At 45.7% G+C, this 17,481-nt stretch overlaps 1 protein-coding gene across 1 annotated transcript in view; it reads right to left on the minus strand.

Moving 5' to 3' along the window:
• Positions 1 to 242: 242 nt before the first annotated feature.
• HS3ST3B1 (heparan sulfate-glucosamine 3-sulfotransferase 3B1) overlaps positions 243 to 17,481 on the minus strand; it is a 43,315-nt gene continuing 26,076 nt past the window's right edge. Inside the window, exon 2 of the mRNA XM_019712529.2 lies at positions 243 to 4,230. Within this exon, the coding sequence (XP_019568088.2) occupies positions 3,612 to 4,230 (619 nt within the window). The 3' untranslated portion in view covers positions 243 to 3,611. The remainder of the gene's footprint in view (positions 4,231 to 17,481) is intronic.

Genomic DNA, 17,481 nt, shown 5'->3' on the forward strand with positions numbered 1-17,481 from the left:
CTCCAGGTGGCATGCGGCCTCTCACCCGTCTTGTAGCCTCCAGAGTCATTCACAGAAATTTACCCTAAATATTGGTGGATTAATGGATTTTGAATTGGACCCCTTACATTTGAAAGAGCAACCTGCCCTCAGGATATCTTCGTGTGGTATGTAAGTGTGCGCGCGTATGCATGTGATTAGTTATTGAATAAATATGGCTTCCCTGTCCACCCTCAACACATAATAAAACAGAAAAGTACCCATAAGTTGGTAAAATATATTTTATTTATTCATACAAAGAAATAGTATGAATTACCAGAATTTTTTTTCTAGAAACATCTTTCTCTGTGTAAAATTAATTTGTGTTATACATAGGACAAAATACTCGATTTAATTTTTTTTTTTTTGTACATATTGGCTATTCTAACATCCAGGTTATAGAAGACACACTGCTAGAATTTGCACAGTATTTCAGATTACGGGGCTGAATGAAACTCAGTCATAAATTAATGTTACAAAAGTGAAAAAAATCTAACCACACCTTTAAGTTTTATTGACCATCCTTTTTGATAAACCGAAAAGAAAAAAAATGACATTGATTTCTGTGTCAGCATTTTAAATACATACTAAAATGCAACCTTCCATTTTCCTTTCTTATGAAAATATCCTGGCAGGATCTGAAACTGTTTCTCCAAAGGTCTACGATGTATCTGTCACTCAACATGACTTCCAAAGAGAATATCATGAGAAGACAATTTCTGTTCCTCCATCATCCAGTTAAGTATTTATTACACTTAAATACCTTTCCAGGTACCACCTACCAAGTTAACAGACTACTATACAAATGCCTCAAAGAAAGCATGGAGTAGATAGGAACAATAAAAACCACCAATTTTTTTGTTCATATTTTTGTTTTTTAATGAGAAAAGAAACAAAACTAAGAGGAATAAAGTATTCCAATGACTAGCAAGCTTTTCCTGTAAACTGGAAGAAACGAAAAACATGTGCGAGGACAAATTGCCAAAACATGAAATGGTGTCTGTCTTCTAGCAGCTAAAAGTTAAGCTGGTGGCCTTGAAGATTGCTAGAACAGGAAGAAACCCAAGGCTCAATCTGCTGTGTTGCCTAACTTCTCCAGGAGGAAGACATGGGGCTCAGGCTCTGTAATAACTATCACATGATGGGGTGTAACCTTGGAACCGATGCTGTGTCCGGATCAGTCAGGAACTAGAAGCTTTCAGACCCCTATGAAGAGATGCACAGGAAGTTGGGTTTATTTGTTTTATATGGAGAGACTTGCTCTAGTCCTTCAGTGCTAATTATCGACATCTGTTTGGATTCAAGGATTTGACCCAGAATAGAATCTTGACCCACTTCAGTGTTTATGACTAAATGACCCTCCTTCTATCTGAAAATTTCCTGTTTCAGTTTTAAGGCAGGGAATAAACAACTTAATCAAAAATTGTCCAGCTTGGAAAGAGGGCAGGGACTTGAAGGAGAAGGAAAAGCGCAGGCAATAATATTTTCCACCCGCTTTGTTGCAAACCCTTCTCTGAATTTTCCTGCGATACTACGTCATGACCAGGTCAGAGCATGAGAGTGGCCAGAAAGTGGACAAAGAAGAATTAAGTGCAAGACGTGGAGACTGACTTTCACTTTGAGCAATGTGATGCTGTAACTGAAAAGTGTTCTCAGTTTTATTTCAAATGAGCCTTCTGACTGGAAAAATACATGATCGATTAGCACCCTTATACAGATGCCTTTGATACCCAAGCAGCAAGAGAACCATGCTATGATTATGGCGTTTCCCTAAGCGCAGGTTCTAGACTACTGGGTAGAGGCAGTAACAAAGCTAGGAAATGAATAGAACATCTCAGGAATGCAGAGCCCCCCACCTCACCCTCCTACACAGAACTGACATACAATAGTTTTGCTGCTAAGCATCACCTAGTTAGATGTGGGCTAAAACTTGTGGGCAAATACAAACCAGATTATCCACAAGACATCACCTAAAGACCAGTGACATCTCTGATCAGTTTCTGAACATAAATTATTTTTTCACATAAGTTTTCTTACTCTGTCAGGCTAGTTATCCCTTCCAACATACAAGTGTCCTTTGTAAATATCACCACCCAACCATTTTGACAATATGTATATCTTCTCATACATGCCTTGATGAATGTATAACTCAAATAACAATTATTTTATGGTAGAAGCATTCTGGTTTAGAAAATTAAGGATAAAGTGAATATGTCATTATGTGATATTGCTATGTGGTTACCCGACGGCTGCTAGCTAGTCATCATAAAATATCCCCAATTGCTCTCTCAGCAGAGAGGTATGGGGAGAGCATTCTGTACCAGCGGCAACCCTTCTGCAAAGGCCTAGCTAAAACGAAGGACAACTGCACAAGCTCAGGTTCAAGTGCTCATAGGCAACAAGGGGCCCGCTTACCTAGCCTGTCCTTCCAAGGACACTCCTGGTTCTTGCTGTTTGGCTCTTGACGACAACAGACCATGTTGTCAATCTGAGATGAGCTAGGAATTCCAAGGAGAAAAGTTCTAGACATCAAGCAGGGAGCCAAGGATTCCCTTCTTCTGCCAGGCCACCTGCCCTTTAGGGGGGTCTTTCTCTTTTCTTCCATTGAGGGTGCCAGCCTACTGGGATGTGCCCCACATGGCTGGCTCTGCACCTAGCAGCACCTTGGTAGATGCTGATGGCATTGGATGCACCTGACCCCATTGGGTCTCGACACCCGGCACCCTTGGTTTGTGCCTGTGGTTCTGCTATCCTAGGGGATTCTTTGGTGTGTCAAAGCAGAGCTGTCTGCCTGGAGAACGGAGCATGGTGCACTCTCATGCAAATTAGAAGAGACCATCTTTATTTCTAAAGCAGCACCCGCGCATCTCACACACATGACCTGGGAAAGAGGGAGCTAATATTTGCATACACTTCAAGCTGGTTAACCAACCAGGGACGGGGCAGAAGAGGATGCAGGGCCATCCTTCAAACTCAAAATCTGAAGTAAATGGACCCCAGCACGCAGGCTCTAAAAGGATACGGACGTCCCTGCCGAGGCAGTGATTCCCCCAGTGCCTGGCAGTCCTGGGGGAAAACCTAGCATGGAGGTGTGGCGTCTACATCCTTGGAAATGGCATCATATGGCCGAGGAAGCTGCTACATGAGGTCTCACTTTCAGAGTGCAGCACTGCTGAGGCAGCTCAGCGCTCCTACGAGGTACACAGTCAAGAAGAGAAATGGAATCTGGAATATGAGACCCAAGACACAAGAAGATGGCAAGTGAATTCAGACAGCGATCGAAGGCTGCATACCCGTAACAACAAAAAAAAATCTCAAGTTGTGCTTTTCTTCTTTTTAAATATAATGGGTGGAGGGAGGGGGAATGGAAGCACCATCAATTGTGAGGAAAAGAACAAAATATTAGTTAAACACTTTGGAATGTTAACAGATTATGAAGCTAACTCTCTAAAGAGCGTGGCTAGGCAGCTTAGTGAATTAATTGCTCATGAATTAAAAATAAATTATTATAAAATAGATTTCTGTACATTTTACATACATATAATCTCTCTCAATATATAAGCCAAGTGGTAAATTACACGGTCCAGGTGCCTTCAATCCCAGCCAAAGTCGTGCCCCGTCATCTGGTAGAACTTGAGGTTGAAAGGCCGGTAGAACTCCCGCAGCCTCTGCACCACCTCGCGGTCGATCTCCGGGTGGGTCCTGCCCTTGGTCTTGCCCAGGCAGTGGGGTTTGCTGCTGCCCTCGGCCTTCTTCAGGCAGGGGAAGCCCTTGGTCTTGTTGAAGTAGAAGTGCTTGTCGGTGATGATCCTCTTGAGGCCCAGGAAGTCCTGCACGCGGCCCAGCTCGCCGGCGGGGTCGCTGATGAGCCGCTCGCCGCTCACGAAGAGCATCTGGCCGATGGGGAAGTGGCGCAGCCAGTGCTCCAGGTGCTTGGCGTAGATGCCGATCTGGATGGCGCTCCACGAGGTGTCGATGAGGCCCGTGGTTCTGTTTTTGAACGTCAAGCTCTCGAAGGTGGGGATGTCGGGCCTCTTGGAGAGCGTCTGCGTGTAGTCGGAGATGGCTCTGGTCACCGGGTCCCGCACCACCACGATGAGCTTGGTGTCCTTGGACATGGCCGAGATGCGCGCGGGCGCTTCCCGGGTGACGAAGTAACTGGGCGTCTTCTCCATGGTGATCTGCCCCTCCAGGGTTCTCGGCATCAGGTCCCTGAGGAAAGCAAACAGAGCAAACGCGGGTCAGACACCTCTTTGGCCCCACCTCTCAATGTCAACACTTCTAACCCCCTCACCCTCATCACTGGGAACAGTTGTAGAAACATGAAAAAATGCAAGAATTTTAGAGCTGAAAGGTACATTAATGCCCCATCTGAAGTTTGGAGGGCAGACACTGTCTACCTGAAATGTAAAGGCACTTGCAGCCAAGGTAAAAAGCATAAGACAAGATTCTCTAAGATCCTCTTGTGGGTTTCACCTCTCCCTACTTCTCAGGGTATCCAGCTTTTAGATGGTCCCCAATACCTGGTGCCTTTGGCCTTTGGGTATGTGCCTTTCCGAAATAACAGCACCTGGGCTCCCAGAGATTTCTCTGCCCGTAGCCCTCACTAGCTTGCCTTCAGGTGCTCACTCACGAAGCCTGGACAAATGTGCTATGGGCACATGTCACCCTGGCCCAGCCAGGCTGTGTTGACTTTATCACAGTGACCACTGACAAAACATACCCGAAAAGCATACCTGAAGACAACAAAACACACAGCAGCCAAAAATTTGGGTGAAATCAGAGGACATATGAACTAATACAAACTTACCAAGAAGAAATTCCCAAGACACAAACTTCCAAAAATACTTTAGATCCCGTTTAAACAACAACAAAAAAGACTTGTATATCTATGGCAACATTAATCAAGCAAAAGTATGTAGACAAACTTGTTACAACCTATAGTAGATATAGGCCATGACAACTGGACCAAAATGCAGTTTGTGGTGGCAATTAGCACTAAAAAAATAAGAATCGTTGATGTGAGACTGTGCCTTATTTGCTCTCTGAGACTCAGTATCCTCATATGTGTAATGGGAATAATTCCTCCTACTTCATTCAGTTGTTATGAAGTTTATAAAACTGAAGCACTTTGGCTTAACAGTTAAGGGATGTGGGCTTGGCAGTCAGACTGCATGGATTCAAATCCCAGGTCTGCCACTTATAGGCTGTGTTACCTTGAACAACTTACTTAACCTTTCTGGGCTTCTTTTCTGCATCTCTAAAAATGAAGAAGCTAATACCTACCTCATGTGAATTTGATAAGAATTAAAACAATTAATGATCATAATATGTTTTGAACACGCCTTACGTATGGTATATACTTGATATCATTATGATAGCGTTCAATACAGTTTATAGCACATGGTAGGACCAAAGTTGAGCATGTGTGTGCACACACTCGTCTGTATACAACCAAAGGAGATGTGCTAACAATTTCAGTAATTGGACACTCAGCTGCGGTCACCAATGTACAATTTTCCATTAGCTATGAGATAGAGATTTCTGATTGATTCTTTCCTGGGCTCAGGAATTAAAAAAAAAAAAAAGACAATTTCCACATCATTTTTGACCAAATATTTACCTCTCCGTAAGATATTCTAAACTTCCAGCTTCAAGCCATTTCTAGTCTACTGAGACCACAACTCCTGTATTGAGCACATTTATGGAAATGATGATATAAACTCACTGTTGCACCCAGCAGTGAGGGCAGCTCCCTGGAGAGCACTCCTTCTTCACAGCCAGGAGTGGAAAATGCTTTCTTTGAAGGAAGACTGCCTCTGCAGCACTGCAGCCACCCCTGGCTTAAGCTAAAGCTGGATTGACCCACTTTGCCCATTAACCACTTAGACTGACGTTGCCGTGTCATCAGGCTCATGTGATGGAGGATTAAAGATAGTCCCAAATCTCAACTTATTTTGCATTTCACTCACAAGCAGGTTGAGTCAGATAAAGTCCAAGTTTTCTTCCCCAAGTTAAGCCATCTGCAACTGGACAGTGTTACCAGAGTTTAATATCCAGAATCAAAGTGCTACACTACAACTGAAGGAAACCCAACCCCCAAAGTTGTTGAGAACCGTTGCTGAGTGGGTTTGGGTCTGTCCTCAGAGTCCGTCTGACCCAGCATGGCCTTTTGAAGCCAGACCACTGGTTTTACTCACGGCATCTCCGCTGATTAGGTGTGTGACCCTGTGAGGGTCACACACCTGTCCGTGCCTCAGTTTTCTTGTCAGAATCATGAGAAAAATGATGGCATCCACCTCCTAGGGTTTTTGAGAAGACTGTAAAGCTAACCTCGGTAACTGTGAAGGTAACATGCCTGGTGGCTAGTTGGTGCTAGAAAATGTTCTCAGTGACCTGTTGACAGGATCTTGGCAAGGAAGTAAGGGAGCAAGGTTTGCACACAGGTCCTCACATGGTTCTATCCTGCAGAGAGGCAATGGGGAGGGCTCGGCTCCTGTGAGAGGTACAGGGGCCGGGCACTGGGCTCCACCCTCAGCCTGCCTGGATTCCAGAACCATCTCTGAACCTTTGCTGCCTACGTTTCCTCAACAACCTTAAAGAAGGGCCTGGCAGGAAATGAACAGAACAGCTAAATGGGAAATTGTGAATAAGAAATCACATCATAGGTCTGGTAAAAAGGACATGGGAGAGTCTCACTATTCTCAAGTCCAAAGGCAAAGCCTCCTCAGCTATAAACAAAGACTGAGCTGTGGGCAGATTTCCTGTGTTTGACTGCCTGCTGGCCACCCAAGCCTTCTGGGATACCAGTTCCAGGGGACCCCTCTCCCCAGAACACGTATGTCAGAAAGCACTAATGAGCCTCAGGCATTTCCTTCATTATCCAATAACAGCCAGGGAACCACCGCTGTGACAGCAGGACTTCTCGGCCCTTGTCTATTGTAGGACCCATGGGAACTCTCCCTTCCACGTGCTTGGATGCGGACAGTGAGTAGCCGATGGATGAGATGCACTAGTCTTTCCATCATTCAGCAAATGCCTCCTGAGTCCTCTCTGCCAGTTCCCAGGAGACACTTCTGTGGCAGGTGAAAATGGAGCGGAATTTGCCACCCCAAAACATGTCTCTTTAGCATTATGATTAGTTTAGGCAGATTATTTTAAAGAAACAGCATACATAAGAAAAGTTCTAAGTAAAAGTTTCATTTTGTAAGAGACATTTACCTTTATAAGGGAAATCTCCATTTATGAGGGTTGTGTCCGCCTCCACCCTCAGGAAGAAGACAAGAACTTTAATCTGCATAACAATCATACCCTTGTTTACTATGATTTTCCTGGTCACCTACCCAGCCCCCAACATCTTTCTTTTGTCTTTAGTTGGATATATTTAAGGTGATGGCTTGGGCCATTTGGGGGAGTGCCTCAGTTTTCCTGGGTCTCTCTCTTGTGTACAGGAGGTTACATGTTATTAAAGTTTTGTTTGTTTTTCTCCTGCTTATCTGTCTTACATGGGGATCCCAGTCAAGAACCCAGAAGGGTAGAGGAAAAATCATTTTTCCTCCCCTAGATGGGCAATAGCCTCAGATGGGGCCTGCATCTCCCCCAATATACCCCTGTGGGGAGCACAGCACAAACTGAGCAGTGTGTGGACAACTCCTGGCACAGAACCCTCTGGGCAAATCCCCTTTCTTCCCATCAGCCGCTCTTCCTCCACTACCCCACCCCGATCCCCACCCCCTGACCCGGAGCAAACCCCCTTTCATTCGCTTCCTGGGTCCACTTCCTTCTTCCCATCCCTGGCCACACTCTCCTGTCCTCAGTCAAAATCTCTCTTAGCGCAACAGTGACTTGGAGAACAAAGGGCAGAGAGTGAGACCACTCACATGGGGCCTTGTATGCCCCTCCCAGCAGTGGATCCAGCCTCAGGTGAGCTCCCTGAGCCAGCAGGGAGCCTGTAGGTTAATTGAGCTGCTCATTATGAAGCCAATTTCTCAAATTGATAGTCAGAGCTAATAATTATACAGTGCCTGGAGCTTGCAGAGGAACTTTCACAGACATTATCTGATTTAATCCCTCACAACAAGCCTTTGGGGTAAATACTGCAGTCCCCAACTTACTTATGAAGAAACTGAGGCTAAAGGAGAGAGGGTAACTGGCTTGGAGTTGGGTCACTGGCCTGCAAGTCAAGAGCTGGGACCTATAGTCAGCCTCTGGGATGCTTCCCCTTCCATTCATCACAGCGCTCTCCCCCTCAGCCTCCTATATTTCTCCTTAATATGATGACGAGCACATAGAACCACACTCCTGTCCTCTCTGTAAATAGATACCAGTATTTTATTCTCTTGTTTACAGATTAAAATCTTAATAATAGGTATTTCAGTGATAGGATCAGATGACTGCAATCGTAATTGTTCAAAAACGAGTCGGATTTCATTTAAAACAATAGACCTCTTAGGTTCACATGCTCCTGCTGTTAACTGTATTCTGTGGGGCCTGGACTCTCAGCAACCATCGCAGCAGTCCTCGCGCCAGCATCTCCTGACCCCGAGCTCCTCCCCTCCACCGTGTGGGCAGGAAGGCACACCTCTTTGGCACCTGGCACATATCACCAATGGGTACTTGCGAAGCCATTGGAGCTGGACAGTATCTCTAGTGCAAGCCTGAGGAAGGCACATGCTCACCCCCCATCAGAAGGGTCCCCTAGGACAAGTCTAGGGGAAAGAACCAACAATGCAGGTGACACTCATGACAGAAAGCAGAAAAGATGCCACTTCTTCGGTGAGACCTACGGGGCGAGGCAGGCTTGTCACCCCATTTTGGCCAGGGGAGGAGGTCGAGCCCAGTGAACTTCCAGGAACACCAGTAATCCCAGAGAGTGGGGACACAGAACGGGAAGCTGAGAACCAAGAGGGTTCGGAGAGGGTGTTTCAGGCTTTCAACAGGTTTGAGGATATACATGAGAAAGTGATGGGCCACCTCTGTGGCAGTCTCAGTCCTGGTTGCATGTTGAAATTGCAGGGTGCTTTAAACTAAATGACTGGACCCTGCCCCAGACCAACTGAGTCAGGCCTGTGTAGGTGGAGCCCCCCAACACAGAATCTTTTAGTATTTTAATGTGCGGCCAGGATTGGAAATAATTATTCTGTGGTATGTGTCATGTACATCAATCATTTATTCTGCTGATATCTGTGGTCACCTAAGAGCAGACACTCCTCTTAGTATAGAGGGCCATCATGGTGGAGAAAACAACACTGTGACTGGAACTGAAAATTGTTCAGTTAATCCAAGACTTATTATTTGAGTCAAAGGACCACAGTTAAACCTAGGGACTAAGGGTCATACCTTCTCAGCTGAAAGCAGACCAGGTTCCAGAGTGAGTGAGGGGTACGCCCAATGGTTTACAAGCCGCAGAGAACAAATAAAATAACCAGGACAAACCAAATACAGTCAGGTTAAATGCAAAGAGAAGAAAAGGATGTCTGTTGCCCTTAAGCGTGCATGCGCACATGCATGATAGTTATCAAATACAAATCGGGCTACCAGCAAAACAAAATGAGGCAAACTGAAGGAACTCAAAGAAAGATAAGGCCATCTGTACGTGTGTGATAATGAAAGGTTCATAATGCATCCAATTCTTTCATCATCAAAAGTTAGATAACATCTGCTTGACCACTGCACTGTACGCCTGAAGCTGATAATATTGTATGTCAACTATAATTTAATATATACATATGTATAGTCATGGGGTATGGAGAACAGCATAGAGAATAGAGTCAATGGAATTGTAACAGCTGTATACGATGTCAGAGAGGCAATAGATTGGGGGAGAAGGGGTATCACTTTGTGAGGGGTGAAATGTCTAACTATTGCATTGTTTTGTACACCTGAAACTAACAAAAAAAAAGTTAGATAACATCAACATAAACAGAAGAAAGGAAAACAAATAGGTGAAGAATAGTACTAGCACTAGATTACCTGATTTATGCTTTTGCCAAAGTTCATGGCTTAAAATGAAACTAAATTCTCTTTATAAAAAATATCTCATGCAACTGAGATGAATTAAAGTCAAAAGTGACCACTGGGCCCTTTTCCCGTTTTCTAATCTTGAGGCAGGATAGATAAGGAGAATGGCCAGAATCCGGTTTGAGGATTTGGAATCTCCAACCCCAGGTCCCAGAGCTCACCTCTCCCTGTGTCTTTGCCAGACTAGAAGTCAGCTGAGGAGGTGAAGTTGAGCCCATGCCCTGCAGAGTCAACTTCCCATTGGGGACTGGCTGTCACAGGGCTTTGGAGAAGCACAGCGTTTACAACTGAACATCGCAAGTCTCCACGGGGCCCTTACATGTCCCTCGAGAAGTAGACAATACTTTGGGCCTGAATAGATAGGAAATTCAAAGGAACCAGAGAAGATCTAAAAAGCTCTATAAATGTGATGTTTTCCAGTAGCAAACATTGCCCTAATTTTCTTCTTCTGCTCCTTTCTTTCCTCAGGTGACATGCCCGATTCCGAAGTCCAGCAACTTCACTTACTATTTGAACTGGCAAATTACACAACAAGAAAAAAGGAAGATGACTGAAATGGGTGTAACATAACTCACTACAGCCAAACAGATGCTGAGACATTCATGCAAAACAGATGATAGAAATGGATGAACTTCAGAGAGGAGACTAAGCTGCAAGCCACATCGGGTTGGGGTAGGCCCAACTCCCACTGTGACTAAGGAAAACTAAACAGAGTGGAGGAACATTCGGCCACCCCTCCCCTCCTCCCTTTGGGAGAATGACTTCCTTGCCTGGTTGCAGAAATACCCCCACATTTTCGGGACTCCAACAAATAATTTTTTTTTTCTTTTTAAAATTCTACTTTTTTTGGGGAGGGCAGACAGGTGGCTCAGTTGGTTAGAGCATGAGCTCTGGGTAACAGGGTTGCCAGTTCGATTCCCACATGGGCCAGCGAGCTGCGCCCTCCACAACTAGAATGAAGACACGAGCTGCCACTGAGCTCCCAGGTGGCCAGATGGCTGTTGGTTGCAGCGCGTGCTCTCAACCACAAGGTCGCTGGTTCGACTCCCACAAGGGATGGTGGACTGCGCCCCCTGCAACTAAGATTGAACACAGCAACTGGACTTGGAGCTGAGCTGCACCCTCCACAGCTAAGATGGAAAGGACAACAACTTGACTTGGAGCTAATAGGTCCTGGGAAAAACACACTGTTCCCCAATAAAGTCCTGGAAATACACACTGTTCCCCAATACAATCTTTAAAAAAAAATCTACGTTTTAACCTGCTATATAGTAAAGAATCATTTTTGGTGTCCAGTTCTATGAATTTTGACAAATGCATACAATTGTGTAACAACTGCCTCCACAATCAAGATACAGAACTGTTTCATCAGTCCAAAATCTTAACCCTTGTGCTATTCCAACAAAGATCTTACAGGAAGCTATTTCCACAGGATAAGTCCCCTTACAAATGACCAGAGGCTGCCCAAATCCCTGTTTTGATACTGTTTTGAGGAAAATATTGGTTGAAATGAAAAATGGTCAATAGGGACTTAGAAATTTTGATATAACAGAATTCTTTACTGTTGCTTTAAAAAAAAAAAAAAAAGGACAAGTTGTTTTCATGAAGGTCTCTGTTAGTCTTCCACTTCTAGGTCTGCTCCTAATTGGCATGTGTCCCCCTCGCCACATTCCTGACTTTCTAGGCCTCAGCTTCCTGGCCAGTAAATAAGCATGGCCGAGGAGGTCCAGTGGTCTGCCCATTCTGGTAAAGTGCTCTGATGAAAATCCCCAGGCACAGCCAGGAAACTGTAATGCTGTATCATCTCAAGATTTTCCTCCTACAGAGCCCAAGTCTGCTTCTGAGAATTCCAAACACAAAAGTGCAGCAAGGAAAAATCTTTACAAACAGCAGAATCAGGATTTCTAGGAAGGTTATATCCCTCCTCTCTATCATGCAAAAAACAAACAAACCCCAAAACAAAACAAAAAACCCCCATCAAACTTGTTCCTAGTATCTATAGTCCCAAATCTGTTTAGGAAATAAGGATGCCCTTTCAAAAAGGCAAACAAGTGCCTTTATAATATATATATATAATATATATATATATATATTGGAAACCCATAAACCTGCTAAAACCAACATCAGCAGCAAAATTCAAAAAGCACTGGGATCCCCAAGGAATAGGAGAGAGGGAGGGATTAACAGGCAGAACACAGGATTTTCAGGGTAGTGAAAATACTCTGTATGATACTATAAAGATGGATACATATCATTACAAATTTGTCCAAACCCACACAATGTACACCACCAAAGGTGAGCCATGATGTAAACTATGGCCTTGGGGTAATAATGATGTGTTCATGCCAGCCATTATAACAAATGTCCCACACTGGTGGGGATGTTGACGTTGGGGAAGGCTGTGCTTGGGATGGGGCAGGAGGCATATGGGAAACCTCTGTACTTTCTGCTCAATTTTTGCTGTGAACCGGAAACTACTCTGAAAAATAAAATCTTCCTTATGAACTACGGTCTTTTCCTTGGGGAAGAATGGGGTCTCACACCCTCACACCCTCAGCCTAGATCACCACATCCGTGCACCATTCTCATCAGCGGCATTTCTTTTCTTCTCTTTTTTAAACATAGGACTTTTTTAAACAAAGGGCAGGTCTTCGCAGGATGGGAGTGAGTTCTGACCTCCGGAGGAGACCCCTACTTGCCGGCGTTGAGCGATTCCACTGACTGAGTCCCCGCGCAGGCACGTCTCAGAGAGGTGGTGGACCTTGCTGCAGGGCTTGGACTTCTTGCCCTTGCCACTCTTGGGGACCTCGGTCCAATGTCCTTCACATTCCCCAGCACCATGGTGCAGTGCCCGTCAAAGGCCTTCATGCGGCCCAGGTGCTTGTTGTTGCAAGGGTGGATGAGCACGTGGGTGTTGTTCTTGACCCACTGCGTGAGGGGGGGGAGGGGGGCGGTGTTAAACGTCTACTCCTCCCGCTTCTGCAGCTCCTCCGGGGTCCTCTCACTCTTGGGCAGGTGGAGGAGGCTCATGGTGGTAGTAGTGCTCTCTGACGGCTCCCGTCTCCTCCGCCTGGCCTCTGCCTCTCACCATCCTCATTTCTTAACACTCATCTTCCTGGGCAACTTCTGGCCCAGGGCTCTTCCTGGGACGCAGGGGGTACGCAGCTTTGCCTCATCCATACTGGCTCCGTCACCCCTCAACCAGTCAGGGGGAAAGAAAAACCTTCCCTCCTAGGGAAAACTGAGATTTGTAAAAGGTAGCATGTTTGAACCTGAGACATGCAAGACAAGCAAAGAAATACCAAATTTTCTGCCTTGAAAATGTTTTTGAAAAACAGTCTTATTTTATGAAAGGATGCCCTTGGGATACTTAGCTTTCTGACTATTGGCCAGAATTGGGGCTGCCCAAGCCCCTTACTTAGCATCTCTTCTTTGGCACAAAGGCCTCATGGTCCACCTTGCCTAGTCCCTAGGGGAAGAAGTGAGGCACTTGAGAACCAGTGTGATAGAAGCAGGGGCTTTATTTTAGGCTCAGCAGTAGCTAAGTGTTTCAACCTCCCCACCACAGGGAGGTCTAGGAAACTCAGTTGGCTAACTTGAAAGGGTGGAAAGGGCAGCTGAAGGTGTGTGGAGGGGAGGCGACATGAAGGGAGACATGAAGGGAAGGTGACATGGAAGGGAGGTGATGCTGTTACGTAGGCAGAAAGAATAGGGCCGGTGGGTGAGGCTGGGGAGGAAGGGAAGGAGCAAGTGTGGGAAATGAACGAAGGAGATGTGGTCACTTTTAAGAAAAGGTGTAGCTACCAGACTGGCCACAACTGGATTCTGGCAGCAAAGAGCAGATCCAGGACACCATCTTGCCCCTCAGGTGAACTTTCGCTAATTACAATGGATTATAATATTATTAGCATGACAGCCAAGAAAAATCTCCACCCCATGTCGCCATGACAGTTCCCACAGGAGCCAAATAAAGAAACAAATCCCTCTTCCTGACAGGAAGGAGTGGTCAGCAGTGCCACCCCTACATCTTGAATATTTCGCATCCTCATTGTAAAGATGATAAAATCCTACACTTCTTTGTTCTCTGGAGGCAGTTGCTCTTCTTCTGGGCCTGCCCACTCGCACGCCATCTTGAGAGTGTACTATACCTATTTCCTTTTAACAAATCTACTGTTTGTTTGACTTTGTTTGTGTTGCTTAAGTCTGTATGTCCTGGAATTCCCTTTTTCTCCCGTAACAATCAGTTCCAAGACGTGAACTTCAAAGCTGCTGGATAAGTCCTGGAGGGGTAAGATGTGGCAGGCTGTGGGGAGCGAGTGTCCCCTCCAGGTTTCATTCGGCACTTGGTACTCCAGGCCAAAGAGTTAAAGCATTTTCAAAAGAAAATCCAGGGGAAGAGAAAGAGCTGGGCGCAAGGTCATCACAGTCCAGTCACAGGCGTTTCTGTAGTGACAAGTGAGGGCTAGCCTATCCTTACCGTCTCTGAAGACCGGTTACCAACCCTAAATATCCACCCAAATTGGCACCCAACAACCTCCCTGGTGTCTTTCTACCTCACGACCTTATAAATTACAGTGGACTTCAGGGGTTGAAAAGACAAAAGCTACAGCCTTATTCTCTCTCCTCTCTTCTACAGAAGGATGAGACACCCAGGGACAAGAGAGAAACTTTTCCTGGACCTTGACTGTGGACAATGACAGAGGAACGTCAGCCTGCTCCTGAGAGTTGTAACTTGAACTGTAAGTTGCCACTCTGGGAAGTTTCTTCTTTAAAGCAGCTTTCTTCCCAGGGGAGGTAGGAGGAGGGGTGGGAGGAAGATGTGAATGAGCCTGGCCCCATCTTATCTGGAACCTCCTTCCTTTGGTAGGAAGCCTCAAAGCCCACCAGACTGGAGCTCCCCTTCAAAGGGCCACATCTCCATAAATAATTATCTCCATTTGGGGGAGATGTTTGCATATCAAAGAACTCCTTTGGGAGGGTTTAAAATAATTTAAAATGAAATTGTAAATAGTCTGTTGTTCTCAATGTCTCTCTGGTCTTGAAGCTGGAGCAGTGGGGCTCCCGGAAGTGATGTCATCATTCATTACAAACTTTGTTGGGTCTTTTCTCTCTCCCGCCCCCTTTTTTTAAGGTAATGGGTAGGAAAGAAGAAAAATAACAAAAGATGGGCTCCCCCAGGCCTCCCCCTCTTCCAACCCTCTCTTCTTTCTTCACTCCCAACCCCCAACCCCCACCACAAGGATTTGGCCTCCATTGTCCTAGAATTTCAATACCGCTCAGAAAATGAAAAGCCTTTGAATACCATAAGGGGGTGGGGCGCAAAAGAGCATCTCCCTCCTCTGGGTCAACTCAAGATTCCTTTCATTTTGGCCGAATCCTCTGTTATAGACCCTGCTTCACAAAGGCCTGAGTTCCTGTTCCTGGAAGGGGCTGGGGCCAGTGGGGGATGGAGGGAGGGTTTCAATTAAAAGCTAATAGCCTTTTGTGTATGAGCTCTCTGGGGCATTGCTCATGTTTATTGGACCTCACTGTGTGCCAGGACAAACCATGTGAAATCAGAGTAATCTGTGTCCGCTTCCTGGAAAAAAAAAAAATTTATCATTAGAAAGAAAGAAAGAAAAAAGTTTTCGGGGAAGCAGACTTTTTAGAAAGTAAAATCAGCCCTACCATTGGGCAGAGGAGGGTGGAGCAGAGGACCCAGAAAGGCGAAACGGGCACCAAAATCCAACTGCAGAAAGGCCACAGTTGAAGCGGTTCTGCTCCTGCTTTGACAGATTCTTCCTTGTGTAGACCCGGCCAGCATTTTGTCTCTGATCAGTGCTGCCTTCCTGGTCTGGGACGGGCTCCTTTTCCCTGGGGCAATGGGAATCTCAGCTCTGTATAGGTTACTTCCCTGGCAACAAAGGGTCAGCCCCCGCCCACCTCCCCTCCCCTAGAGTCGCACTCCTTCATATGTTTTACGTGGTCCTGTAGTCCTCTCCCAGCTCTCCAATTCATCCCAAGAAAAGCTGTCTTCTCTCGTGCCCTGGCTAACTCTGAGTCACTTGGTGCAAATGTTTGTAAACAGTCCTTCACCATAGAGCTTCTGAACCACTCAGCAACGCCAGTCAACACAGAGTGGATGAAAATCACTACACCCCACAGGGAAGCCAGGAGAGAACAAATGGGAAAAGGGGGGGGCGGGGCTTCCTGACACTCAGTGAAAGCACAGTGGGCACGGGGCACATCAGGTTCTGGGTTCTGGTTCCTGCCCTGCCACTGACAAGACCCTAAGACCTTGGACAGACACTAAAGCTTTGGACTCCGTTTCCCTCTGTACAAATATTAATGTATTGGTTTAAAAGGGTGTTCTTCAGCTCTAAACTTCTATATGCTGACCTTTACAATCTCCACTCTCCCACCCCATCCCTATTCTACCTCCTCCTTCAGCCAGCAGTAGCTTGACACAAGTTGGCAGGGGTAAAGTAGATCCTCTATAATATTTGATCATTGAATATGTACAAACAGCATCTCAGGGGCATTGGTATAGACCAACGCCAAGAGTATAATTTAGATAGAGGTCAATGTCAATTGTACCCTGTGGGGACAGAGATAGGAGTGCAGTTTCCAGGCTCTCGGCCTCACATGGAAAGGCGCTGGCTCAGGTAGTAAATGGCCATCAACTGTGATTGGATGGCCATCAGCTGTGGCTAGTTGGCCGTCAGCTGTAACCAGTGAGCCATTGGCCACTAATATAACTGCCGTGGCTACGCTAGCAAAAAAATGGGGGCTACAAGAAGATGGTGGCTGAGCTAGCAAGAGCGGATTGCAGTTACCACGGCGGGTTGCAGATCGTGTGGATCCTGCTTCCTGTGTCTCCAACCCAGCCACCAGTGAGAATATAGTGGTATGACTCCCCTATCTATGGCTCCGTGGGTGTTCCTTTTTGGCCTCACCATATCCTGCGTTCTTATGTGGGGAGCGGGACCATAGACCCCGCCTGATGTCCGGCGTGACATACCCTAAAACTATGCACTCATTTGTAGAGTAGAAAGAAAAGTGGTGTTCAAAGTCAGGCTATGTGGCCTTGAACAAGTTGCCTAACATCTCTGCACTGTCTTTCCTCATCTGTAAAATGGAAATATTTGTCCTGCCTATTTTACAAGACAATAAAAAAATAATAATTGAGACTCAAATGTTGTTTGTAGGTGAATAAGCTCTTAAAGAAGCAAAACCCTACCTTAAGAGTAGGGTGGAATGAACCCCATTCACAATCCCACTATTAACTCCATAGGCTTCTGCCTCTACAAACTACCGTGTTTCCCCGAAAATAAGACCTAGCTGGACCATCAGCTCTACTGCGTCTTTTCTAATGCATTTTTGCTCTAATGGAGCAAAAACTAATATAACACCTGGTCTTGTTTTAATATAAGACCCGGTATAATATAATATAATGTAACATAA

This window comes from Rhinolophus sinicus, linkage group LG15, assembly GCF_036562045.2.
Source record: "Rhinolophus sinicus isolate RSC01 linkage group LG15, ASM3656204v1, whole genome shotgun sequence".
NCBI classification, from domain to species: domain Eukaryota; kingdom Metazoa; phylum Chordata; class Mammalia; order Chiroptera; family Rhinolophidae; genus Rhinolophus; species Rhinolophus sinicus.